Here is a 27,507-nt window from a genome sequence, read left to right on the forward strand (position 1 = left end):
TTTGGATAAAATCATCTGAGTTTGATTTCAATATTAACTTTTAATAGAGATACAAATTTCTGGCAGATTGAGACCAACAGGACACTTTTATCCTTTACAGTCGATTTATGATATGATCAGTGCATATTTTCATCATTTTGCAAATGCAACTGTAATCCACCGTTTAAATAAAAAATCCATGAAATTTGTTATATGCAAAAGAATGATTTCAGTTTATTGATCGTAAAAATATTGAGTGGTAAATAAAAATACATACATTGTTATATTTGTTTTGCACGCTTCATAGAATTACAAAAACTATGACAAATGTGTAAATTTAATTTATACGTCTTTGTTTATATATTCTATTAATATATCTCTTATTCTTCTTGTTTAATCATATACAAAGGCCATAGAAATTTTGTAGATACACTTCGCGAACTGCCATGAAACACAAGCAACAGAAGGTTGAGAAAAATTGACTCTTAAGCGATACTGAGTTTTTTTTAAAGATGCTGATTAACGATATTGAGTGGTGGTGGTGGGCTTTCTGGGGTTTTGTATTCAAAATATTACACATACTTTTTCAAACTGGAATTGTGGTTTCAAAGAAAATGGCAGCGTTTTTTTTTCGATACACAACTCTTTTTTAACTTTAGGCTCCCATATAAATTGCATTAGTAATTGCTAAAAATGTATTTTTTACTTTATTGTAAAACTCTCGCTCTTATGTAAGAATTTTGTCTTTTTTTTTGGGAATGCTTAGGCAAAGAAGTGTTATGCTAAAAATAATTTGTAAATCGGACGTCGAATGCCTTCGGACTCCATTTGTCTTCAAAGTGATTGCTGCTCATCTCCCCATGAAGTGGGTTTCATTCGCTTAGTAGTTGTTGAGATCGGCGTACTCCAGTTCCTGGGCGATGGTTTTGTACTTTTCCTTACCTTTGCTCACCTCGTCTGTAGCAGGTGGAATAAACAAGATAAATGTGGCAAGTTTCATAAGGATTTATGTTTTCAAATTGGTTGCTTTATTGCTTAGTTTGGATACAAATAATAAATAAAAACGTTTGAGTCAAACAAATACACAATTACATCGATGCTTCCTCTAATTGGTCCGCAGTCAAAATCAATCTACAAACTATCCATCTACGAACACACAAATCAAAAGAGCAGGCTACTCTAGGTACAAGTACAGTGCGCCTACGATTATGCGACTACAGTAAAAACAATCGAAAGGTGTGCCGCCCAAACATATAGCTGTGCGGATCGATTTTGGTCTGGGTGCGAGGGTCCGTCAAGGTCGGGTTGTCGCTTATTCCTTGAGGATGAGCTCGACGAAGGCGGTGTCGAGATCGTCTCCGATGTCCTTGTAGCGCTCCTTCTCCAGGACCAGGTCGTCTGTTCGAGTTGGTGTGTGGGAAATCATAAAAGAACGCAAGAGTAAGGAACGGAAATTAATAAGAAACGCATAGGAAATCATTAAAATTACACTTAAAACCTGACACAAACTGAGACCTTCACACAAAAACTCATAATCTGGACATTAACCAATGATAGTTACCTCGGTTTCGGATAAAATAAATAAATAATAGCCAGCGGTTGAGTTCGCAAAATCGGCAAAGTTGTGCTAGCTGTGTGGTTAAAGGAAATCAAAAAGTTTGCAAGAACAGAAAATAAAAGCAGCATTTCGTTTTTATAATGCTTTGGCTAACTGAATGTTTAATTCAATTTCGTTTTGCGTTATTTCAAAAATAAAAAACGTGCTCTTAACTAGGTTTTTTAAAAGCAGGGCAGCATGTGGTAGCAGTGGTTTTCTCTTTCGGTGAAGTGCAGCAGCGATTTCTGGAGCGGATGTGGCGAGCTGGTCCTAAGCTGGAGGTGCCTCGCCTTCGGCAGCAGCGGGAGCCGCTTCGGCGGGAGCGGCTTCAGCTGGAGGAGCTTCGGCGGCGGGGGCTTCGGCTGCAGGAGCTTCAGCTGGAGCAGCCTCGGCAGCTGGAGGCGCTGCCTCAGCTGGAGCTGCGGCAGCCTCGGCTGGAGGAGCGGCGCCATCAGCAGGAGGAGCAGCGCCTTCAGCAGGAGGAGCAGCACCCTCAGCTGGCGGAGCAGCACCCTCGGCTGGAGGAGCAGCGCCTTCAGCGGGTGGAGCAGCACCCTCAGCCGGAGGAGCAGCACCCTCCGCCGCCGGAGCAGCCTCCGCTTCAGCGGCTGGCACTGGCTCTGGCTCGGATCCGGGTGGTGGTGGCTCGTAGTTCTTGACATAGGGCACCTCGGCACCCTCTGGTGGCAGATCGATCGAGTACTCGAATGGCGGTGGTGGTGGTGGCGGAGGAGTCGGCTCCTTGGGCGGAGTGGGTTCCTTTTCAGATGCCTTTTCCTCTCCGGGTGCAGCGGGTGCACCATCTGCTCCGGCTTCGCCAGCAGCGGCAGCTGCTTCTGCGGCTTCCGCTTCTGCAGCTGCGGCAGCTTCGGCCGCAGCTCGTGCCTCCTCCATGGCGGCCAGTTCTTCTGGCGTGGGCGTTGGGAGCTTGGGAGTCGGCGGCTTGGGGTTGCGCGGATTCCAGAACGGCTCCAGACCCTTAATTAGGTCCACGAAGGCCTCGTCCAGGCTGTCGCCAATCATGCAATAGCGCTCTTTTTCAACGATTAGGTCGTCTGGTTATGGCGATTCAGGATCGGTATGCGAAGATGTTTGTGAGAAAAGCAATACAAGCGATGGTGACGGGGGATAGAGTATAGAGAGAAATAAAATAAAACGTGAAACGGAATAGAAGCGTAAATTGAAAATTAAACTGAATCATCTTGGGTGGGAAACAGTAGGACTCGATGGCGGGTAGGAGGAGCAAGCGAAGGGGCTCACAAGGCGCGAAACACCAAAATGACATTCTCATGGGAAAAGAACACTTCAAATTATATACAGCGTAGCTTATTTACATTTTCGGATTATCAATTATTATATCGGGAGTTTGGGGCTTGAATAGTTAGTGAGAAGGAAAACACTTTGGCCAGTTCTTGAACGCCGAGATCCTTCTAGAGATCCTTTCATCTATTTTCACTGATCGCAATAAAACATGTTCGGGGTTTCTAAGCAGGAGGTGCTTCAGCAGCAGGAGCCGCCTCGGCAGGTGGCGCTGGTGGGGCTTCGCCCTCGGCTGGTGCCGGAGCAGCTGCAGGAGCAGCCTCTCCCTCAGCCGGCGGTGGTGGTGGAGGTGCGGCGGCATCCCCTTCGGCAGCCGGTGCTGGTGGAGCAGCTTCACCCTCAGCTGGGGCAGCTGCTGGTGCTCCTTCTGCCGGTGGAGCGCCCTCTGCAGCTGGTGCTCCCTCGGCTGGTGCGGCTCCTTCCGCTGGTGGTGCTCCTTCGGCTGGTGGCGCTCCTTCAGCTGGTGCTGCTTCGGCAGGCGGAGCAAAGTCGCCTGGCTCCGCGTTCCTGACGTACGGCACCTCAGCACCCTCTGGGGGCAAATCGATGGAGTACTCGAATGGTGGTGGTGGCGGCGGCGTGGGGATCCTCTCGGGTTCAGCCGGTGGTGCCTCGACACCGGGTTCGGTTGCTGCACCAGGCTCGCCGGGAGCAGCGCCCTCCGCTGGTGCACCACCCTCCCCAGCCTCTGCGCCTGCCTCCTCGCCGAGGGCAGCCAGCTCCTCGGCCCTAGCCTTCGCCTCGGCCTCGGCAATGGCAGCGGCTTCCAGGGCGGCCTTCTCTTCCTCGGTGAGCTCCGGTGTCGGCGGCTTGGGGTAGCGCTCGTTGTAGAATGGTGGCATGCCCATCATCTCCACGAAGGTCCAGTCCAGCTGGTCGCCGACGAGGGCATAGTGCTCGATCTCTTTGATCATCTCGTCTGGCGTGGCGGATGGGTGTGGTAGTTTCGAGATTTCGTGGTTTGGTGGTGGTTCAAGGGGTTAGAAAGTCGGATTAGAGCAGATTCGAGAGAGAGAGCAGGGCGATAGAACCTCCAGTGGTGGCCAAATGTGGGTGGGGCACACAGACAGAGTCAGGTCGGGGCGAACACTAAACGATGGACGATCGATGGGCGGGGCATACGTTTTTCGAAAAATACTTTATTTGTGCAATTGCAGCAGCATGGTATGTATTGTATAGTATATGTATTGTATAGGTATATATTAAAGTATAAATAATTAATTTATGTAAATCGTAAATAGATCAAATTAGAATTTTTAATGCCATTTCTGGTTGCAGCATTCTTCTTATCTTCATTTGGGTGTCACGGCATTCAGAATCAGAAGATTTTTTAGTTAGTGTTGTGTGGAAATTGGAGTTTGTTTTATTTTTTTGTTTTTCTTTTTTAAATAAAAGTTATCTGAACCGGTGGACGATTCGCAATTGGAATGATGTGCGCTAGCTAAAATTGTCTTTTTTGTTGTGGAATCGAAAACTATATCGAAAGAGTGGCTATAGTTTGTGTTGGTAGGCGTGGCGGCAACTTAAAAGTAGGCAAATATTACACAACGTTTTGCAAACACGACAATTTGTTTAAATATGTATAAACAAGGTAAACATTAGCATATTATTAATACAGTTAAGCTGGCGACAAAATACAAAGTTTTAGCATAGAATTTACTCTTTAAATATAAATAACAGCGATTGATTGTCTCTCTATTTAATACACGTAAACTAAAAAGAAGGCGGCAATGCGTGTGTTGTCCAAGTTGTCATCTCGTCAAATACAAAAGTACAAGGTCAAGTATAATTTAAGGTTTAAAATAAAACAAAACAAGGTAGGGGTAGCAAAAGCAGGAGTAAAATCAATTGAATAATTATTAAATTTAGATTCAACGAAATAGTATTGCAACAGTATAGTAAAATGGCGCTAGCTGCCAGTCAACCGTTCGAATTTTAGCGAAATGGTATCGAAAATATCGACGCAATCGAAAATATCGAAATGGAATCGAATCGTAAATTGGAATGCGCTTGTGCTACGAGAATGTTTTGCTTTAGTTTCTGCCCTTTCATCTGCTCTCCATTGAGTTTATGTTTATGTTTAGAGTGTGTTTAACGCTATTTTTGATTAACTCTCCCGTTGCTTGGCGTTCGAAGATGGCTTTCGCATCCGCATGGAAGACACTTCTGTCGGCGTCCTTGGATCTTGTCTCGTATGGGTGGTGGTGGGCGTGGCGTGTCTTGGGTGGTGTTGTGTGGAGTGGAGTCGAGATATGTTCGCTAGTATTTAGATATGGAAAGCGCCAGTTTTGCGTGTGCGTGGGTGTTTTTTGTTTGACGTCAAAGCAGGCAGTTTAGTTAATTTACATAAGCAAATTAGTTGTTTACATGTTCTGTATGTCATGTAAGGTGGCCTCCATTTCCTCCTGCAGCAGCTTGTTCTTGCCCCGCACGTTGAGCAGGTCATCTGGTTTCGATATTTGGTCAGTTTTTTGCGTTGGGGCAGGGCGGGTCAGGTCATGCAACAAGTGGTTTAGCAAGCAGCGCAAGTTGTATTTTGTTAAGCACAATAACAATAACAACGAAATTATATATGAAAAGTAAACAAATTAGAAAATCAAATTATAAAATATGTTGCAATAAATGATAATAAATACAAAATCGAGGTACATAAAAAGTTCACTAGATCACAATTGGTACTGGATTTGGAGTAAGGAATGTAATTTTGAACCTACTTAAAGTACTATAAATCATAATAAACAACAATTAAACTTCGGTCTTGTACTTTAATTTAAAATAGTTGAATATTTCTCAATTTCTGAGCTATTTCTCCTACATTCTCAGTAAAATTTGTATAAAATCTTTGACGGACATACCTTCGAGCCTGTCGACTTCCTTCTGCAACTTCTGAACGGAGCGTTCAGCGAACTCAGCACGAGCCTCAGCCTTTTGATTGATTGAGGGAGGGAAAGAGGTAAAATAGTTAAGTTAGTTAAGTGCTTAATATTCAGTGGAGAGCAAGCTACAAAAAGTGGCTAAAATAGCAGGCAAGAGTTGAAGCAGTCAAATGCACCGAACTTCAGCTCTTGCCCGACTGCAAAACCATAAGTTCTGAATGGAAAAACTTTACTTTGCGAAACTCATTCAGAACTTAAGTTCAATCAAGCCAAGAAGCTTCCCAAATATGCTACCAAAACCAGCAGAAAAACGTAATAAATAAAATGAACGTGACAAATGTAGATTAGTCAATTAACAAATGACAAAATGAAACTAGTTAATAAACATGTAACGAAACAATCAACTGAAAAACTTAGAAACTATATCGGTTTTTGTTTGATTAAACTAGAATGCTTACAAACTGCTGACGCTTGTGTATATTTAGGGCTTTTAGACAAATCCTAAATCAGACAAATTAAATGTCATTAGGGGAATGATAAGAACAACGATTACTGGTGGAGGCTACGGCAGTCACTGCATATAAAACAGGAAATCAGAAAATGCTGTTAAGATCGCAATTCGACGGAATCTATAATCTCTACGCCAACGCAAATCTGCGGCGACTTACAGCTTCTACATTTAATTTGAACTGTATGAGCTCCTGTTCGTAATATTTCTGATTGACGCGTGCCTAGACGTCGAGGAAAATACAACAAATTATAGTTTATGACAATAGATCAAGATCAATATCACGTACATTGGGTGTCTGTGTGTGTGCGTGCGTGTGTGTGTGTGTCGCTGCAAGGATGTGAGTTTTTTAGGATCTTGGGTAAAATATCTACCGAAATAAATATGTATCTCAGTGAATTAATTTCGATCGTCTACATAGCGATAATTAAATCGATTGCCGCTAATCAGGCAGTAGCTTTTAGGAGTGGTTTGTAAATTTTGTAAACTCATCGTTTTCTATGGGTTTTGCAATCAATGCACAAAAAGTTGTTTTCAATTTTGAACAAATGTACACACACACGTCTTATGCGGGAGATTGATTCACAGATACTTGCCCATGATGTACGCTCTATAGCGAAATATCGATATATATCGATCTATTGATCTTAAACTCATAACTTGCGGAATTCTTCCGTTTCGTTTGCTGTATTTTCACAAAGCGTTTGTTGTATTTGTCACATAAAAGAAAATATTAAATGTCGAATTGACGAATATGTACAGTAAATTTAAAATTGAGAATAACGTTTTGTGCAATTCAATATTTTCTTTTCTGTTTAGTTTTTATTTTTAATTATTAATTAATAATCTAAGTTAGCTTAGTGGAATTAGCATATTAGCTTAGCATAATTATCGACCAACACCAGAGATTCACCGAGACCACAGCTTATATTTATCGAAAAGTTTGACTCTTTCGTAATACCTCTTTCAGAGAATGATCCAATACTTTGATTTGCGTCTCAAAGGTCTCCTCTTTTTGTGTGGCCTATGGGTTTCAGTGTTTTGTTTTTTTTTGTGTTCAGTTTGGCAAGCGGTTGGGTTTTGTGTTATGGGCATTTTATAGAACATAGATTAAGTTTTCATGCAAAAACAAATCAGTTTGCAGGTGGTAAACATCCAGCAGGTGCGCAAATTAGCATTGAATAATTGGCGTTTTTTAGCGGCAACATTTAATCAAATATATGAAAAAAAGAACAGAAAATATAAATTAGCAAAACAAAAGGCAAAGGAGTAGTTTCGCTTGAGCTGTAAACAAATTTCATGTCGGTAGACATTTTCAAGGAATTAGTACGAATACAATTGAAGTAATCCCTTCATTGGAAAGGGGGAATTGCATCGAATATCCCTTAAATCATCGGTATTAATTTAAAAAAATAACAAAATGAAGAACAACAACAAAAGATAAGTATATATTCGCTGGTTTGGACACCCAATTCGCATGGATTTCGGGCTGGGAAGCTCCCGCTTTGCATTTGGGCCACTTTTTGGTGCGCAGATTGGCGTTTTTTGTATCGTATCTACCTCCTTTAGACGGGTGTTGAGGGTCTTGATCTGGTTCTTGTACTCCTCCTCACGTTGGTTGGCCTACATTTTTATCGTTGTTGTTTGTTCATTTCGCGGGCAATTTGTTTGGGGCGTGGATTGGATTGGGAGTTTGGGTATTCAATTGAAATATTTAAGAATGGTTTGTTTAAATCGTTTGGTTTAAATACAACTCCAATGGAGTTAATAGCTGGTTGGTTAGTCAACCTATGGATATACTGACCTTCTCCTCAGAGACTTCCAGGGACTTCAGGTTGTTGCCAACCACGCGCAGCTCCTCCTCAAGCTCCACAATTTTGCTGTTGGCACGCAGGAAAGATGACACAAAAACAAAAAAAGTTGATAATTAAATAGTTGCTCCATAGATCGTTTGGGTATAAAGAAGAAGAATAGTACAACTCATGCAATTGTCAAATATAAAGGTTTCTTTCAAGCGCAATTTATGCCCGAGCAATGCCAAAAAAAAAACAGACGGTTGACCAACTCCAAGCTGACAGCACTTCACTTTCGAAAAAGATCTTGTGACTGCCTGCCGATGGAGGCGATGAGTTAAGTTGACTTGGCCAAGTCGCGTTGTCTTGGCCAAGAGACGAGAAACCGTCAAATCATGATGCGAAGGTCTGGCAAATATTTTTCTAATAATAATAACAATTGTCTTTGGACCGGCGCAACTCAAACGATTTCACTTTTTCAGTTCGCTGTCGCTTTGGCATTTATTCGGTTATTTATATCTATGGAAATTATAAATAAATATTTGTCCATCCCGGGCATAAATTGCGCGCAAAAACAGCTACGAACGTGGCTTATATATTCAACGAAATGCAGTTAGTAGACACTTGAAAGACAGCGAATAGAAGGCTGAAGATGTGGGGGCTTGGCAGTGTGGACAAACCTTTCGCTGAGCTCGACCTTCTCCTCGGAACGCTCCAGATCCTGTTCCATGAGCACGAGTTTTCTGGCCACCTTTTCGGCGCAGGCGGGCAAGGCGGGGGCGTGGCATAGCGGGGGCGTGGCAAGGTGTTAGCATTGTGTTAAGTACACACATTTTTGTATTGGTTTGGCATGGGGTTACGGATGGCATAGAAAAAACGGTTTTCGAGATTAGTTTCGTGTCTGGCTTAAAGCAGCAGATTGGCAAAAAATGTGAATACTGTGCTGGATTCATTCATTATCCCATGGCCACAGAGCAGTTGGGCTAAGGAGCTGAAAGTTCTCTGTTATTCCGTTGCTCCGATCTTGGGGAGCGGTTGATATAAAGCGCATTGACCTGCAACTTCAGGTCATTGCAGCTTTTTTTCCACCTCAAGTGGAGTTCACTTCGCTTTACAGCCACCAGTAAAACTGAATGGAAATTTTCAGAGAACATTCAAACTGCTAGCCTTGGCTGCTCCATCTTTGTGCTTCTGTTTGATCTAAACTAATTGAGATTTAGCATGCTTTCATCATACAAAACATTAGGTAGGTGGTTTCTCTACGATATATTCACATTTTTAACCAAACATTATAAACATATGGGCAAAAGCTAGCTAGCTAGAAAATAACAAGAACAAAATCAAATTTTAAACTCAACGGGGGGAAATGCAATATTATATAAGATTCACTTTTTGGGTTTAAATGAGGTTAGGTTGTTGCGGCAGTTTCAACATTGTTTTCGTTATTAGGCACATAAAGACGGGCTTCAAACAATTCGAACAATATGTATTTAGATCTGGACTTATAACGTACTTTTCACCCTGCTCGGCACGCTCTTCGGCACGTTCCAAATCGGCTTCAACCATGGCCAATTTACGGGCAACCTTTTCTCATACAATATTACATATGGATTCATTGGTTCATTGTCGATTGATTGGTATAATACAGGGAACGTCGGGTGTACAGGAGAACATATAGAAAATGTATTTAATTTCATGGTTTTTACAAAGATTTCGTTTAGTAAATGAAACATAGAAGCTTTCAATGAAGTATTTATTAGTTTTTAATGGTATTATTATAAATGTTTTGGTATGGTCTCTTGCGTGGTGCCTTTGCATATTTTAGTATTAAACAAAACAATTTGTGTAGCCTATTGTTACTGTGTTGTTTTCATTTGTTTATCCCATAAAACTTGTGCTTGTCGCGTGGCTCTTCAATATCCATACTATTATTAATTGTACTCAATCTGTTTACATAACATAACATATTCTTTCGGAGTTCTTATATTTGCAACTTTCACATTTGTTGTACATTTCCTGGAAACCAAATACCCTATTTTGATGAATATTCCCATAAAATCTCTAAATAATTATATAAAAAACCATCTCAGCTAAAGGAAGTTACTATCGCTAGCTTTAAAAGTTTAACAATTCCATATAGAAATCTTTAAATGAACTACTCCACTGATTGCCAGTTTCCTATTCCTATAATCTGACCAAAAAATGTGGGAATATCTTGACCCATTTAAGGGCAAAGCCAATAAACTTTAATAGCCTTGTTAGCCAAAACTGATTTCAATTTCCCCCTCATGCTGACATGTTCCGGTATGTTTAGGAGCTCCCAATGAATCACGAAGCCAATGCAACAGGCATGGCCCGGCGACTAAAGCGGCGTCAGATCTTTTAGCTGGAACAGAGTTGCTCCACGCACATTCCTGGCCACTGACTCACGGCACTTTCCATTGGCCTACGTCTGAGGGTCAAAAGTGATCACCTCCCTCTCGCACAATGCATCATCGATTGTTTTGGCCAGAGTTTTTAGGCGCTTATGTCATGGCCCAACATTGGAGCTGCCTGGGCGTGCGAAATGTACTCGAATCCAATCTGCCCCGTTTGGGGAGGGGCCTCCTCCACTTATCGCCGCCAGTTAAACAAACCCTTCTCCCCTTTCGGTGCCAGTTATGGATTCCATTTTGTACTTTCACGCTTTCGTACTTCTCGTACAATCGTTGCCTTTGCCTTAGTTTCTGCGAAAAAGATAAGGTAGCAACAAAAGCGAAGAACAACACTGCAGAAATGTGGCTTATCTGTGCATGTGGCTTATCAGTTGGTATATTTTTTCGATCCAATTGACGTGCTGAAAACGTAGGCTTTTAGGCCACCCCTTGGATTGGGAATGGCAAGAGTTATAGGGTATAGAAAAAGACTAAGATCTTTACACACAGATATGTGCTGGCAATCCATCAAAGCAGTAAGCCCTAGTCCCAATCTTTGGTAGATAAGTCAAGTTTCTAGCTTTACACATCTAAATTCAACTATTTCCTAATAGTAATTTGTCCAATATTCACCTAACAATTAAGAACCCTACATCATAGCTACACATTTGGAACCCATATCTCATATCTCCTCCTAGAAATGTACAACATCATGAAGTAACCAAATATTATCTGCTCCAACTCATTGGTCAATAATATCAAATTCCTTTTATGCTGCAATTATATATTTGTATTTATATATTTTTGTAGTATATAATATGTTATGTATATAAACATTAATTTGCAAAAATATTATTCCAAAATTAGATATTTCCTTGGGTTAATTTTAAGCTTAAGGGGTGTTTCTCTATGCATATAACGTGAGTATAAATTACATTTTCTTTACAATTACGTAAATCGAATGGAAATAAAAAGAACAAGTAAAGAAACTAACCCAATTACAATTTAGTTTTAACAATCAATTTTCAGTGGCGATATGCTTCTCAAGCTTTTTGACGTGGAAGAGCATCGAGTACAATTAATAGAGTACTTGTGGACATTGTATGGACCGCTTAACAATTACTTTACATATTGCCATTGGTATTTTACACATTAAAATACACACGAAACTCCATTACAATCGAAAGTTCATTGGATTGGATTTACATTGTACATATGTACATCGACTAATACATCATCGTCATCATTATCGTCGTCATAATCTATACACGTATATATATTGCATGTGGTCAGGCGGGCGGGCTGTGCATGATCTAGGTCTAGATCTAAGCTCTAACTGCCCTCAAGCATCATTCGTAATCGTCGTGGTAAGCACAAGTTTTGCATCAACACGCTGGCTGATTCCTGTGCCAAGATTCGGGTTTCGGTTAACCCTTTATCAATCAATTCAATTCAATTAGATTCTATTCACTTTGATATCCGCTTGACAAAGGAACCAGATCAGGTGTCGTTGTTGGGATTGTTGTTGTGTTCGTGGCTTGTGGAGGACAAGGTGGAAGTCTCTTCACCAACAGCAGCAGATGCAATAGTTCTGGATGCGTTATTGTTGTTGGTGCCACCAATATCGCTGGCATTACATGATTCTGATTTACTGATTTCAATATTGTTACTGTTACTGTTGTTGTTATTGTTGCTTAGCTTAATAGAAGACAAATTGGTTTTTAGCTGCACCTCATCGTATTTCTTGTCAGCCTCCTCAGCAAGGAAACGCGCTTCCTTCAGCTGATTCTCGAGAGCGTCCATGCGTTCTTCATCGGCAAGGGCGCGGTTCTCAAGAATTTTGCGAGCACTATATGATATAGTGTGGATATATGGTAGAGTATATAGACCCCATCGGTTGCGACGACCATGCCCATAGAAGACAGTGACCAAGTGGTTAGCGATGATTTGCCGTTCCCGAGTGGAATTGCAGTTGGTACAGCCGAAAAGTTTTCACGAGATTCATTCGACGTCATCGTCCACATCGTTGAGTGTTCAGTGTGGTTGTTGTTGTAGTTGTTGCAATTGTTACGACAAACAGATGTTTTACACAAACATTCACATAGAGAGATACATTTTTGGTTTGTGAATATTGAAGTTTGATTGTAGTTGGTCGTGGTTGTTGTTGCAAAAGAGACAGAAATTTGTTGTTGCCAGTTGAGTTAACAATTCGGAACTTCTACTTAATTAACAAGTATTTTACAGGGGGCAGGGAATACTAGGGGAGACGGAAAGGGTTAAGCATGAGGCTTAAACTGTGTTTGGCTTCTTCGAAGCAAAATGGAGGTGCAACCAATTTGGTAGCTGATATTTTAGGAGGTATTTAAGCCAACGGACTAGTCTAGGCTAAATTTAGACCAAGAACCAAACACACTTTAGGCTTCGTCTCATTACAATCACTGGGGGATTTTTCATATTTTTTTAGACATAATTGTTTAACAGCCATTTGACTAATTGACTACCATAAGCTTAAGTAGGACATGCTGTCTTATACATCATTTTACAAAGTTTTTACAAGAATTCAGAGCAGTTCCATGGTGTTCCAGTTCCAGCGGCGGGTCGACATCTTTGAACTGGGCTAACTAAATGCTGTTTACAGAAAGTCGTCTTACACGCTAACTTAGATACATCATCATTATTGTTATCATTATAAAAGTGACCATTATTATAACGACAGTTATCGTCGTTGTTGCAGAGTCGGTTAGGTAGAAATTAGAAAATAGAGAGCGCAGATAGATAAATAGATAGACCCAAAACCTAATTAGTAACGCAAATGTTGACCAAGTGAACCTAACCTCAAGGAGCAGAACCTAATAACCCTAATGCCCTAAAACGGAGACCAAATTCCGTAGACTATATGAATTCGTGGACTATACCTCTTCGTATTTCTTATCAGCTTCTTCTGCAATTAATTTTGCTTGCGCTAACTGGTTCTCCAAGAGAGCTACTTTGTCATCTTCCATATTTGTGCGATTCTCAAGCGCTTTTCGTATCCTGAATTTGTCGCAGCATTGCGAAACGATATACAGATACGGTTAAAATATATATGTTGTAACTCGATCTTAATAATTCTCTGTGAACTTAAGAAGTATTTTACATATTCGGGTACAGTGGGGGAGATCATAGATGGGGTAGTGGGGGACAGGGGTTTTAGGTGGTAACGTGGTACTAACCGTTCGCTCTCATCGGCGGCCTGAGAGGCTTCCGACAGCTTGGCTGTGGCGGAGCCCAGACGCTCCTCAGAGCGCTCCAAGTCTTCTTCGAGCAACTGGATGCGACGGTTCAGAGCGGCAACCTCGGATTCGGCCTATAAGACAAACGTTCGATGGTCGAAAGAACCAGATATAGCATATCCATTCGCTGAACACTTATTGCTAAAATCTTAATGTTTACTTTATGTCTTACGGTGCTAAGCCTTAAATAATTTGGGGCAAGAAATACACATAAATAAATATTTGCTACGCTTGGTTTGGAAAAACATACTATCCTCATTTCGGTTTGGTAAAACAAGACTGTTATAATGAAATACTCCTGCATTTGCGCTCTCTTTAACCCCCCTTTTTAAGTGGTAAACCTAATTTCTTCCCTACAATGTCGACCGTTGATCCCATTTTCCTTTTGCGGCTTCCACCTGTAAAGAAAACTTCCTTTTTCCACCTCCTTGTTGTTGTTGTTTCTGTTGCTGTTGTCGTCGAAGCAAGGTCAAAACAAACCCCCCAAAAACGCCCTAAAGCACAGGAATGAAATGATTGCGTGTTGCTTTGCTGGCCAAGTGTAATCGATACTCGCCATCAAAGTTAAACAAAAGTTCAACAACACCACTACCTGATATGGCTACTAAGTCCAAAAATGAAGCCAATACAAGGTTCACGGCCCATGACGTCATCGATTGAGCTTGATCGAGAGTTTTCCCACCGTCTAAAATACTGTACCCATTAAAGAACGGAAAATATTCGCTGCTTTATGGCCTTATAGAGGCCACAGCACGTCGAAACGATGAAAAGCGAAAACAGCGCGCAAGCAACCGCCCAAAAATGGTGAAAGAAGTATATAAAATTAGAGGCGAATCAAACTTTGAATCGAAAACGGCTCAAAGGCAATTGGACAAGGCAGTCCGGTGCCAGTTTTAAGTTCCACGCCATGTCCATGTCCAAATCCATGTCCAATGACTGATATGGTGCCGGGCATGGAGATAGAGATGGATATAGAGCCACTGATATGTACATGGAATGACTGTGAGCGAATGAACAACTGAACAACTGAACCACTGACCATCTGACGACGCCTAGAACCAAATGAACGATGTGAGTGCGGGTCGTAAAAGTATCGTGTGATTATGAATTGGAACCAACCGTGTTGGGTTACGTCATCGTACAAAATACACACACATGAGCGATAAAAAGCATTTCGAATTGGGGGAGCAGGCAACGCAGCTTTCCAAACACGAAAGTCGCACAACAAAACCGCCGATGAAGCCCAAGAGCCAGCACAAGAAAAAATGCCGAAAAAACGAGTGAACAGTGAAGGCAGAGATCGCAGTTGATATACCCTTGCCAAATCAAAAAATCATTCAAACAACATTTCTTTATAAAAGCCCAATAAAGAACTAATTCTGAAGTCACCGGTATTTATGTCTAAAAAGAACGAAGTTATAATGGAGTGTGCCTGGTGTTCGTATGCTAACTATAGACAAGATAATCAATCGGTTTTCATCGTTTTTATGTTAGAACTTGATCTGTTATTAGTTCTAAAGAAGAGTCAAATTACGCTTAGGTTTTATTTGTGCGTAACCAACATCTGATCAAACTGGTTATACCCCTTCATCAAGGGTATTCCCAAATCGAAAAAAAGAAGAGCAAAGCAAAGAAGTTGAAGAGTGGATTCCAGTTGGGTTTCGTTTTGTAGCGGGAGTTCCAGTCACCTCTCCTCTTCTCACCCTCTCCCTGTCTCTTTTTCGAGCTCATTAACAAAACGTATTGAAGATTAAACGCTTTATTAACGGGCGAAAAGCGGGCGAGGGGAGGGCGGAAAATCAGTGGGCAAAGAAAAGCGGTGACAGAACACGTTTCCAAGAGAGACAGAGCGAGACAGAGATATCCGAGAGCGCGGCCTCCAATTGTTGTGGAATTTATGAAAAATTACCGGTGAAGTGCAAAAAATTAAGTAAAAAATATTGTTAAAATGCCGAAAGAAACTCTCCATAAAGTCCAATGCAAAACTGTGGCCGAGAAATGGTACCAGAAATTGTTGACGGCTTAGTCACACACACCTTGAAATTTACGTGTTTTGCGTTTTTCGTTTTTGTTTTATTGCCCTGGCAACCGAAAAATAAAACACCAGAAACAAAAAATAAGACTTATTGGAGCGGTACACGTAGGGCGTGTTTTCATTGTGATGATGCATTTTTAATTATGAGCCGAAAAATAAGCCATGAAAATGTAAAACACTGTGTTAAAGACGATGCTCTCAAGCATAAAATATTTTTTTTTCTTAAAAATTCCGTTTGTCTATGGGGCTGTTGAGTGGAGAGACAGAGAGAGAGAGAGGGGAGGGAAAGGGCGGAGCGATGGCGTCATATGCTGTAATCTCCGAATTACGAAACTGGCAAGAGGCAAAGCACACAAATCAAAACCAATTTGTCACAATGCGCGCATTGAAATTATCAACGTTCAATTGCAGGAGGGGAAAGTGAGGGGAGGTGAATGATGGAAATAGGGGGGCCAATGAGCGGCAGAGTGACATTGAAAGCATTGTATAGAAATCCGGAATGAGGCAAATTATGTTTTGTTTTAGTTTTCATTTTCCTCGTTTTTTAAAGGGGGAAGCGAAACGTCAATCACTTGCTGGCAGCGTGGAAAAAACTCAACGAGGGAGTGAAATCACGCTTTAGAATCTTTTCAAATTCAAAATCAATTCGAATTCGGAACGGAAAAATACAGTGAAGCTTGCTCAGGGCAAACTTCGAGCAGAATAAAGAAGTTTTATTTAAAAGTCTTCAACGCGAGAATAAAAGGAAGTTCGTGCTATGGAGTTGGAACTGTTTTCAAGTTATGCTCCCTCAGCAATGACGTCATATGCGCACATGCATGCACACACACACACTTGCTCAAAGGAGCCCGCGCACTCAATTGTCTAATTAGAATTGAATTAGGAACATGGCAGAGCCATCGGGCAAAAAAGCTGGAAAGGCATTAGGAGAATTAAACCACTTATTGATGGCCGTGGCGTAAAAATCATAATTAATCGAATTTAGAACACCGCTAGCTAAACGATGTGGCTTCTTTGCCGGACTTAAAGCCGGTTTTTGGTTTTCTGTTTTTTTTTTGTCGCTGAGAAAGCAGAAAGCTAGAAGGCCAACCGAAGCGCTCAATTTACAAAAGATTTCTTTCCTCCTTTTTGGCCTTATGTAAATGGGAGAGTGACTGCTGATCGTGTGTGCGTTTTATGCTAATGCTCGAGTGTGTATGTGTGTGTGCTGTCAAGCGGGAGATAACACACAATTCGAAAGGTGAATGAATTCGGTCAGCGATAAGAACAGTTAGCCCAAAAATAGAGTTAAGAGGGACGGAGCCGGAAGCACCCTGTATCTGAGCCCGAAAATTCGTTCACCATGAAAAGAACAACAGCTAGACTGGAAAAATTCACAAAGAGTAAAAACAACAGCTAAAAGAGAGAGAGCCGTTGGGAGAGCTCAAAAAACAAGAGAACGCCACCTTTTCAAACACTTGCGTTGTCCCGCTCCTACACACACGCAGAAGACGGACGAAGAAAAGAGAGAGCGAGAGAGAGGGGGCGAAAGAAATGCGCTGAACTATCTAGTCTTTTTTTTCCGTCATTTAGGTAGGATTTATGCAAAATTCGGAAGACAGGTCACGCAGTCGTTTGTTTGCCCAAACCAAGGGGTAGCAAATTAAGTAAGTGGCTGGTGCTGAGCTTACTTCTTCGCGGCGCACCACTTCCAACTGCAGCCGCTTGTGGAACTCCTCGCACTCGTCTTTGTACTTCTCCATCTCCTCTTTGGTCTGGCGCATCTTCTTCTTCAGCACGTCCAAGAGAGTGCCTTGTGGAATGCTGGTCGTCATTTTTGTGGTTTTTTCTTCTACTTGGCTTTAGCACAGAGGTTGTGGGTGTTTCTTTCTTTTTAACTTGTGTTGACTGGGCACTTGAGCTCGATTTTTTCTTGACTGAAGAAGCACTCTGCCTTTTCGGACAGCACACCAAATTTAATTTTCAATTTGGAATGGAACACACGCACACACAGACCGAAAGGAAAGAGCTCGGTACACACACACACTCTCACGCAGAGTGAACGAACCACCGGTTTTTTTTCTTCGATAGCTTCAACTTCAACTGCTTTTACCCTGGCTTGGGATTGAACTTAAAGGGCAGTGTTTTGTGGCAAAACTGGCAGGCGAATAGGCTGCGTTTAAATATTGAATATTGCTATTTGGTGGCAAAAACACAAAAACGCAGAGAGAGACAACGACGACGCGACTGCGACGAGTACGTAACTGGAAATGAATCCATCGAATCGCCCGTCGAAGCGGCGGTGGTGGTTTGTGCGAGCGGGACAACTGCTGCCGCTGCAGTTACTGCCTTCCAGTCTGTCTGCCTCGCCTAAAACGGTGCGCCAGTGTGCGTGTGTGTGTGCATGGTGGCGCGTGTGTGTGCGACTGGAAAACCTGTTAAAAGCCGCTAAAATTCTGTCCATGTCGACATTGTCGTTGTTTTGGCATTAATTAGTGAAGAAATATTTTGGATTTTTGTCATTTCCAGGCAAGTAATATTATGCAAAAATCGGGCATGTAAAATGGTCAGCGAGGAAGATGAGTAAGGCGGTTGGGCAGGTGTGTGCGTGCGTGTGTGCCAACGCAACCTCTCCCCCTCCCACTCGTTCCACTAATTGCTTCCACTACGGCAAACGGAAAACACAGAGCCGGCGCTTTATCACGCTTATCAGCAAACAACGTAAGCGCAACGTAATGAGTAATCGCGTTATGCTAACCGCTTTTCTTCGAACTGTTCAACCACCTGTAGCTATAGCCACACATTATTCCCAACTTCCCGGCGATGGCGTAATTGTTTTGATAATGCAAACAATGAGCGCTCGTCCATTTTTAGCCGGGCGACATTGAAGAGAAATTAAAAGTAAATAATAGTGGAAGGTCGCGCCGAGTATCGGCGTTTAATAATTAATTTGTTGGCCAATTTTGGCAAATCGAGCTTGGCCGCGGCACTGCATGTTTTATGCTTTGGCCATAAATGGCCGGGTTTTCCTTTTGGCTTTTCAAACTGTGTTGCCTTTTTCAGCGCACTGAGCAAAATTAAAAAAAAAAAACTGAAAAGCACTAATACCATTTAGCGGTCTTATCGGATGCTCTCTTTCTCCCACCCGCACAGCAGTAGGCGATAGAGAAAAAGATAGAGGGGGAGGGCAACAGGTGGCCGGCGAGTACCGTTAGATATTCCAGCAATTGCGTAACTAATTAAACAATTGCCTGTAATTAAACATATTTGCCCAAATTAATGGAATACTTTTAAAAGCACAAGGGGAAAATCAAAGATTGAATTACTATTACTATTAAAAACGTTCAAACAACATTAATAAGCAAATCGATTCTGCATAGTGAAAGGTGAGAGAAATAAGTGGTATGAACGAAGTGGGTCAAGAAATACCGCAGCTTAATCTTTACCTAGGGCGAAAAGAATACACGAGGGCCGAATAAAGACCCTGGGGCCAGCCAAGGGTTAAGGCACAACAAGAAAATCGCGAAAAGACGAAGACGACGACGTAATCGCTTTGCAATGCGAAAAACGACAGCAACAAATTGGGGCAATTGCTAAAAACCTAACCAAACTTTGGAGTCCCCTTTTCGCAGAACAACAGCAACAACAAGAAGGTGGCTTCTTCGCTTAATTTGGAGAATATATAGATTAGTAAGGAATGTGCAACCAACTCATAGTCTCTCGACCATTAATTACCCGTTTGAGTTGTGTGTTCATTATGTTGTGCAGCTCGTTGCGGATGATGTTGAACTTCATCATGGTGTCCGAACTGAAGATGGATCTGCCAAATGCGAGTCCCGGATAATCCGCACAGCGTCCCTTGTTCCGGCGGGCCTCCCGCTCCGCCACAATCTCGGCCGCCTCGCTGGTGCATCGCAACTTAGACCACTCCGCCGCTTGGTTGTCGTCGTCGTCGGCCAGTGCGATGCCCTCATCGATGGCCCCGGCACTGAGATCGGTGGCCAGGCTGTCGCTGCTTAGCTCCATGGGATTGGAGCGTTTGCTGCGTTCCTTCTTGCCCGAGGATTTCTTCTTCCGGTCGGATTTCTCAGATTTTTCCGACTTCTCTGACCTTTCACCCTTCTCCCGCCTCTTTTTCTTGCTCTTGGAGGTGGTTGTGGCTGCTGTTGGGGCTGCATCCTCAGCTATTGAAGCTGCTGCCGGATTACTGGCCCCCTCATCCTGCACGCTGCTTTCGTCTGTGGGCGTGGGACTGTTGCTGCCCAGGGAATTGGTCACCGATTCACTGAGTGGCAGGCTTAAAGTGCTTCTGCTGGGCGGCAGCACCTCTTCCGGCTGCTGCTGTGGTTGCTCCTCCTCCGGTTGCGTCTCGCCCCTGAGATTGGAGAGCGCGCTCTTGGAGTCGCCGCGATAAAGTGCGGCCAGAATCTCCTGGACATTGGGCACATTGGGACGGCGAGTGCCCGAGAATCGCGGATGATGCTGGTGGCCACGACGCTTCAGCGAGGCGGGAACTAGACTGGTATTGCTGGCTGTATGGCTGCCAGTACCACTGGTGCTGGAGTCATCGTGCTCCATGTCGGAATCGCTCCAGAAATCGCTCACTGGCGAGGAACTCCTGCTACGCCGGAGTGTCTCGAACCTTTCGTACAGCTGGGCTAGATACAGTTCGGCCTCCTCATCGCAGTAGTAGAGCAGGTCGTCCAGCAGGTTCAACTGCTCTTCGATGGAAATCCAGCGGGATGACAGGCCCGAAGATTCCGATAGCGTCCTCGGATTGCGAGTGCTCCTGGTGCCGCCTCGCTTTCTCTGCTGCCTGCTGAACTTCTCCTTCGCCTTATCACTTTTGAACAATTGTTTCTGCTGCCTCTGTTTCGGTTTGGCAACTGTTTTGCCCGACTGCGGCTGCACTTGTGTTTTTTCTGAAAAGTTAAAATGGGTTTTTGTTCGATTGACTATGTTTAGGGTCGTTCGACCGCGTTGACCACTGCTTCCAATTGGTATTTTGTGTATATTTACAAACTGCTATGTTGTGTTACTTCGTTAATATTTACAAAATGCAATAATTTACTTTAATTTCGGGGTAATTTGTGGCCAAAATTGCTACGTGAATTTTTTTACTGGAACCAGCTGTTGCTGGATGGGGCAGTGTGACCAGTCTGGAATATGCCGAAAATACCAATTGGCTTGGAAGTGCTGGCAACGGTGCATTTCTTGCTGATCATGTGGAATTTGCATTGCCAACTACATGCGCACTGTCCAAGGCTGACTGCTAGCGCACTTGCAACTGGTGTGCGCTTGTAGATTTGGCAATTTGAATTTCGCATTAAAGAATAGATAAACTGTTTACGCTTTTGCTGCGGCTGCTTATCCTGACCGCCGCTGGTCAGTAAATGCCGATGTGCTCGCTTGATTTGATGGGCCAACGATTGACGGCGCGCCGCGTTGCCAACGAATTTGATTTTGGGGCCTTGCTTAACGGTAACGCTGTTGCCGGCTAACGGTGGCACTGTTGTTGTTGTCGTTGCAGCTGTAGTTGTTGCTGGCGCGGCTTTTGTTGCATTTTTCTGCTTTTGAGCTTGTTGTTGTTGTGGTTTAGGTTTAACTGCAGCTGATGTTGTTGTCGGTTGGGGTTTGTTGTTGTATCTCACTTTTTGCCATTCATATGCATTATTAACTTTCGCAGTTCCTATGTTTAATGTTTTCTCGTACATATTAATTATGAGCAATGCCTATTGTTGTTGTTGTTTCCGTGTGATTTGGTGCGTGTTGTTTTATAGTTTTGTGTTTTTTGCTTTTATGTTGCGGATTTCAAACAGCTGGACTCATTGCACCGTTAGTTTCGCTATTTTTATTGATGATTTAATACAGATCTTTTGCGAATTTTCATCGGCGCGTGAAAATTTGCAAAGAGAGATAGAGAGAGTCAATTTCCGCAACACTTTTTATGTAATTATACAAATCACTAGAATTTCACTTAAAATCGCTTTAAATGAAAGTAGTGATTTTTTGTGAATTTTTATTTGACCGGACGGGTTTTTATTTAACGTATGCCGGTATGATTTTGGTTGTAATTAATTGAATTAATTAGGTTTTTCTTGCTAGATTTATGAGCGGGCGGCTGCTGCTGGCTTTTCTGCTGCTTTTTCCTCGGCCCCTCGTTGTGTTGTGTTTGTGTTGTACTTGAATTTTGGGGCCATGCGCTCACCGTTAGATGAGCATGGGGAAACTCACTATTTCGCTCCCCATTAGACGTTCTCGCACTCTCGCTCGCTCTCTTTCTCTGCGTGTGGCACGTGTGCGAGTGAGTCAGCAATATGGATCCGCATAGGTTCCAATATGGATCCCCACCCACCCAATGAGCGAGATAGAGAGAGAGAAAGAGAGAGGGGGTGGTTGAAATATCTTTTTTTTTTTTGTACCAAACTTATTCATTTTGTGACTCTCTTCCGCAGATTTCCTTCTCCCAGAAGGAGAGCACTTTCAGCATTTGATTCATTTAATTGCTTATCTCTGTTTTTTCTTTATTTTTTAATATTAGTCAGAGGCATCCGTTCGCTTTGTCATATTTATTTAGGGCTTTGGGCTTGGCCATGTGAATATGGTTGTCTGATAAGTAGTTACCTTGTGGATCCACTCCCAGCGATAAGTTTTCCAAGCGCTTTACCTGCTAAGATCTTTTTGAAACGATGCCAAATGTCCTTGAAATACTTTCCTAAAATGTGGCAATCAAAAGACGAATCGCAATTCGAATTCTTTTTGGAAACACTGTGGCCCAACTACGAAAAGTGTTCTAGATACAAAGCTAATTCAGAGAAATAGAGAGTACGCGTATTTTTTTGCGAGAACCATTTTTTTTGGCAAGCCAACCAACAAATTCAGTGCGTTATTTGATATCTTGCGCTGTCTATTTTCAACGAATTTAAAAATAGCGCCTCTCTGCACAGGCGTTGCCAACCCAGAGAAAAGAGAGCATTAGAGAGCGTGCTACGTGTCAATTGCTGACTGCTTTGTTTGAAATTCAAAAAAAGAAATTTATGATGTTTTTTGGAATGCCGGAGAACACACAAAATAAATGTTTCCCCCAAACAAATTCTCCGATTTCAAGCTGCCATGAAATTGGCGTTAAATTGCCGCTGCCCCATTTTTCCCAGCAATCCCAACCCAAAAGAATCCGTCTGCTGTCACCAAGTCACTCCAAAAACGCCTCTTATAAATTTATGTGTATTTCTTGCCTTGAATGCATTTCAAAATATTGAGAAGCATTAAAAAAAAACGTATTTTTCTTAAGAACTAAAATGGCTTATGGTAAGTTTCAGGGGAAATGGTTTAAAATTCTGGACATTTGAAATCTGACAAATGTCGGACTAGATTTTCAAATGATTAATGGAATGTTTTCCTTGTGTTTCAAACATTTTCGTAAGTGACTTAACTAATTAGTAGTTTTGGGGGCGCTCAGTGGCATTTTCTATATCCATTTCAATATTTGTCAAACTTAAATTTGAGCTGCCAGACTAAAATAACATGAAAGTGAAGTGATTTTCATATATTCACATATAATGTATGGGTAATAATTTTGCTTGAGATAAAAAAAAAATTGGGAAAAACATACATTATACTCAAAATTGGATAAGGAACTAAAAAATAGTAAATTACTTAATTAAGTTTGTAAAAGTCCTGCGTTTATTTGAATACTGAAAATGTTTTGAAACAAGGGAAAATTTTGGGAGCTAGACTTAAACATAGCTTAGGGCATACTTTTAAATATTAAATATTTTTGGAAGATAAACTCACGTTCTGCAGAGCCTTGTTCTTCTCCTCCAGCTTGCCGGTGACCAGGGTCAGGGCTTCCTGGGTCTGATCCAGCTCGTTCTCAACGGTCTGGATCTTCTTCTGCAGCTGGCGAGCCTCCTCCTCGGCCTACGGATTCAAGCGAATGAAATCCAATGTTATTTAAAAACCAAATCAAAACAATACACAAAAATCGCATGTGCTAACAAGATTTATGGTGTTTGTGTGAAAGCCGGCAATTATGCTCTTTGTTAGATTAAATGCTTTTCAATTCGTAGTGCATGATAGCCATCCATTGTATCATTGCATGCTTACACCGAAAACAAATTCTTTTCTATTGAAAGCTACTATTTCGTGTTTAAATAATGTAATATTTATACATGAAGAGATGACAATGTTTACACAAAAACTATAAAAAGATTATTTTATTTTTCATTAGAGAATTTGGAGCTCTAGATTCATTTGTTTTTGATACTTTTGAGCAGTGAATTATTTTTTGAAGTAAACTTTTTTTGTTCAGTGCACCGGGTGGTTAGGGAAGTGGGTGGTTGACTCACCTTCTCGGCGCGGGTGTTGGCATCGCGTGCCTCCTGCTCGCAGACGAGAGCGCGCTCCAGAGCTCCGTCCTTGTCGACTTTCATCGCTTGCATCTTCTTCTTGATGGCATCCATGTCTGTTTTGTTTTGCTACTCTGCACTCGAAAGAAACTGCAATTGGAAACGGAGGTGGAGATGGAGATGAGATTGCGGCCCGAACCATGGTTAAGTGCAGCCAATAAAGCAATTAGCAGATTTATGCGATAATCAGCAAGTGCAAAACACGGCTTGTGCGAAAGTGAAACTATCTGAGAGATGCATTTGCATTTTATGATTAATTTAGCAATTTTATAAGTTTTGTCTTTACATGAGTATCCTGCAATCTGATTTGGGTTCATAACTTTAGAGCTCCCATCTTATCTGCATGTTATCAATAAAAGTCGCAGATCTTTCTTCCATTTCAAGCTACTCAGCGAGTATTTTGCAATAATGGATAGCCATTTTTGGACGAAAGGTGGCGGAGCCAATAAATTATTCGGCCTGGCCAAAATCGAATCACCCAAGGCCCCCTTTTCGAAATCAGTCGCATTGTTCGAGCTTAGCCAACTGATAAATTGAGAATTTAATATTTCGAAGGCGTCTCTCGCGACTTTTATTGCCCGATTCTTTCGCTGATGTTCTGAACTTTGAGAGTGTTTTCTCATCTCGTGACAGTAAATCATTTAAACGAGAATACCTGAAACTGAACCTAATTTTCTGGGGTATATACTTCGAACCGAAAAAAGGGTGTTTAGTTATGCAGATCACATCGGATCGTATGGTGTGGAGCCAAACGAAGCTGGGCGTACTGGGCACATTCTCGAATAGAGAGTTCTGTCACCAGCCAAAATTGTGTCAGTAGATTTTGGTAATTCAAATCTGGGCCAAGAAATCGTTGCGTAGATAAAGTCTTCTTCAAGCAGAAGAAATTGAAATGATAGTAAGCACATTTAATATATTTTTTAACTAAAATATATCATTGCATACTCTTAGGAACCATATATGCTTACGCAAATCAAATTATATTTAAATATATGTGCGCTTTATCTTTGAATTACTTTCTTATCAGCAAAGTGCAGATGCTAAAGCTACCATCCTCGAATTTAAAACCCAAGATGAATCACTCGGCTGCACTGGGCTATTGCCCCTTTTCGCGAGCCGCTCCAGACTTCTGACTCAATGTGAACGCAGCTGGTGGGTTTTTGGCCCCGCTCCTTGGGGCCCATTGACACCCCCTTTGCCTTTCCTGGCCAACACGAAACCCACTTGACCAACATTTGTCATGGCTCGAACCGAGTGCAGCCGGCGGCTAATTGACTCGAGTTTCGCCCCGTGAAATTTTAATTCTTTATTACGGCTCATCGCTGTCATTTGTTGTGCGGCTCTGCCTTAAACATGCATTTATTTTTAAAAATTCTGTTTACATTCCTGCGCCTGATCCGCCGAAGAGAAGTGGCAATGCGAAAAAGCGCCAATCGAATAAGCCAAAGAAGAAAAAAAACGTTGAATTTTAATGAAATCGCAATCGAGGCAAATTTTTTGTTCGCTTAAAAAACACACAGATATATATATATATTTATAAATCTGCATGTGTATGGGCCATAAGTCGATTAAGGTGACACATTGAGTTATGTTTGCGTTGATTCAGCACAAAATTCGCATGACATCTTATAACTTTCGGCAATGACATATATATAATCGAAAAATGGGCCTACACCAAAGAGGTTTATAAGTTTTAAGATCATCCTTATCAAGAAATGACGTTATCGTTAGGAACAAAGTAGTTATTTTTAATGTAGTTTTATCGACATATCATTTTTCAATAAGATAGTTTATACAATCAGAACGTATTCAACTAATTCAACTAACTAACAACCTATCTTACGAACTAGCACTACCTCGTAATTCCTATTTTTCTGCCTAGTTTATAGCTTCCAGATATTTTCCTTATAACATCTACCTTTCCACACAAAATTTCCAAATGATCGCATGGAAAATTCGGAATTTCATCATTCAGAATACAGAATTTTCTATTCTTAGAGTTCGATATATACACACGTTGGTTTAAATGGGTCTAATGCATATAGGTTCTTTAGCCAAATGCCTTGGGCGATACTCTAGCAGCTTTCCTGCTCTCTATTTCACTGTTTTGTATCTCTAGCACACACGGATTGTATCTAAAAATAGGCCAGCCGAGGCATCTGTTGAATATCTTGCCTCTCCACGGATATTACTTAATACTAAGCTGAGAGGAAGGGAGCTTTCTGGGAAATTCTTGGCGCATTTCGCCTACGTTCGCTTCAGATTCATTTGGCAGCGAGGGCCAGCGGTCGTGGATCAGATTTCAAAGATACAAAACTGCAAAACTATAAATGCGCGTGTTGCCCAGATACTTGGAAAATAGGCTCTATGGATTCTTAAACATTTTTGATCAAGGCAAATCATAATTCGGGAAATCATTAGTTCAATAGCTAGATAGCTATCTTGAAGTCTATCTCATCGATCTTATCTTTATCTTAAGAATGCCGCCCTTACTTTCTCATATACAATATGATAATTTTAGTTTCTGAAAGGAAGAGAGAACTCGATAATCCTTTCTGCCTAAATTCTTTACTTCTGCCGCTAAAATCTAAGATCGTTCGAAGTTCCCACTGACCATGTTTATATATCTCATGAAATACGTTTAGCTGAAACCCTATATAGCAACTTGCGGTTAGCAGACAAACTTGACAAGGTCCCCAGAATCGTTTTTTCGCGATCTGCAAAGGTGCTTAACCTCTATTTGGGTTTATTTCGATTCTAACTGGGAAAATCTTCAATTTTATTCAATACTTGCGGATGATTAGGGTTGAAAATTGCACAGCACTTTGGTGGATTTTAAGTTAGATTGCAGCAACGTTGTGGTTATGTAATTATATTTTTTGGTTGAGTTCGATCCTCTTTTTAAATAAGAAGCACAGTTAAAATTATTTTTGAAGCACTCGACAAGTATTTTTGTTGAAATATTCAGCGATATCTTTGCATTTTTTGTATAATTTTCTACTGATCAACGATAACGTATTCCTTTTTACTTACAAAACTTTTATTCGGAGTTATCCGCGACTTGAACGGATTGTGATGTTCAACTGAAAATATTTATTCAATATGTTGACGTTCGATGCTCGCCGCTTGGTCGATTTCGAGCGGTTTGCGCTGGTGTGTGTGCGTGTGAGCCGCCGCGCGAGTGCGCCTGTGTGCGTGAGTATCTGTGTGCGAGAGTGCGCACTTTTCGGCCAAAAGCGAGCATAAGTTGTTGCTGTTTGCGCCTACTTTGGAACTGCACTTGGCTCTCAATTTACCCCAAGAGCATCGGCGAATTGCTCAGCCGG

At 41.8% G+C, this 27,507-nt stretch overlaps 3 protein-coding genes across 24 annotated transcripts; 1 reads left to right on the forward strand and 2 right to left on the reverse strand.

Moving 5' to 3' along the window:
• Positions 1 to 218: 218 nt before the first annotated feature.
• LOC117144512 (tropomyosin-2) lies at positions 219 to 27,318 on the reverse strand. Of its 22 annotated transcripts, none has more exons than XM_033309726.1 (10): positions 27,215 to 27,316; positions 24,122 to 24,271; positions 23,568 to 23,693; positions 13,700 to 13,833; positions 12,219 to 12,336; positions 9,587 to 9,657; positions 8,085 to 8,160; positions 7,841 to 7,903; positions 5,752 to 5,821; positions 985 to 1,377 (listed from the first exon to the last, which is right to left on the reverse strand). In XM_033309726.1, the coding sequence occupies exons 2-10, from the start codon at positions 24,233 to 24,235 to the stop codon at positions 1,292 to 1,294; spliced, it is 858 nt and encodes a 285-aa protein (XP_033165617.1). In that variant the 5' UTR covers positions 24,236 to 24,271; positions 27,215 to 27,316; the 3' UTR covers positions 985 to 1,291. The 22 variants fall into 22 exon arrangements, with proteins under 22 accessions (XP_033165610.1, XP_033165609.1, XP_033165608.1 ...); XM_033309725.1 differs by lacking the exons at positions 9,587 to 9,657; positions 12,219 to 12,336 and adding exons at positions 8,754 to 8,824; positions 13,403 to 13,520 and having other exon boundaries at positions 27,215 to 27,314; XM_033309722.1 differs by lacking the exons at positions 985 to 1,377; positions 7,841 to 7,903 and adding exons at positions 2,986 to 3,815; positions 7,242 to 7,304 and having other exon boundaries at positions 27,215 to 27,318.
• Positions 1,384 to 2,803, reverse strand: LOC117144514 (tropomyosin-1, isoforms 33/34-like). Its single transcript, XM_033309731.1, has one exon. It carries the CDS (start codon positions 2,597 to 2,599, stop codon positions 1,847 to 1,849), a length of 753 nt encoding a protein of 250 aa, XP_033165622.1. The 5' UTR covers positions 2,600 to 2,803; the 3' UTR covers positions 1,384 to 1,846.
• On the forward strand, positions 18,178 to 18,751 carry LOC117144515. The gene has a single exon (XM_033309732.1). It carries the CDS (start codon positions 18,353 to 18,355, stop codon positions 18,659 to 18,661), a length of 309 nt encoding a protein of 102 aa, XP_033165623.1. The 5' UTR covers positions 18,178 to 18,352; the 3' UTR covers positions 18,662 to 18,751.
• Positions 27,319 to 27,507: the final 189 nt, after the last annotated feature.

Source organism: Drosophila mauritiana, chromosome 3R (genome assembly GCF_004382145.1).
Source record: "Drosophila mauritiana strain mau12 chromosome 3R, ASM438214v1, whole genome shotgun sequence".
NCBI lineage: Eukaryota > Metazoa > Arthropoda > Insecta > Diptera > Drosophilidae > Drosophila > Drosophila mauritiana.

Bases quoted from the DNA above. Each gene is read 5' to 3' on its own strand.
- LOC117144514 (XM_033309731.1), bottom strand. From the start codon at position 2,599: ATGATTGGCGACAGCCTGGACGAGGCCTTCGTGGACCTAATTAAGGGT.
- LOC117144515 (XM_033309732.1), top strand. From the start codon at position 18,353: ATGAGTAAGGCGGTTGGGCAGGTGTGTGCGTGCGTGTGTGCCAACGCA.
- LOC117144512 (XM_033309711.1), bottom strand. From the start codon at position 21,487: ATGTACGAGAAAACATTAAACATAGGAACTGCGAAAGTTAATAATGCA. The intron at 13,834-19,508 runs GTAATTAATGGT...TTTGTCTTATAG, and splicing joins TGAACACACAACTCAAACGG to GCCGAATCCGAGGTTGCCGC. The intron at 3,816-5,751 runs GTATGTCCGTCA...CCGCCACGCCAG, and splicing joins GGAAGTCGACAGGCTCGAAG to ACGAGATGATCAAAGAGATC.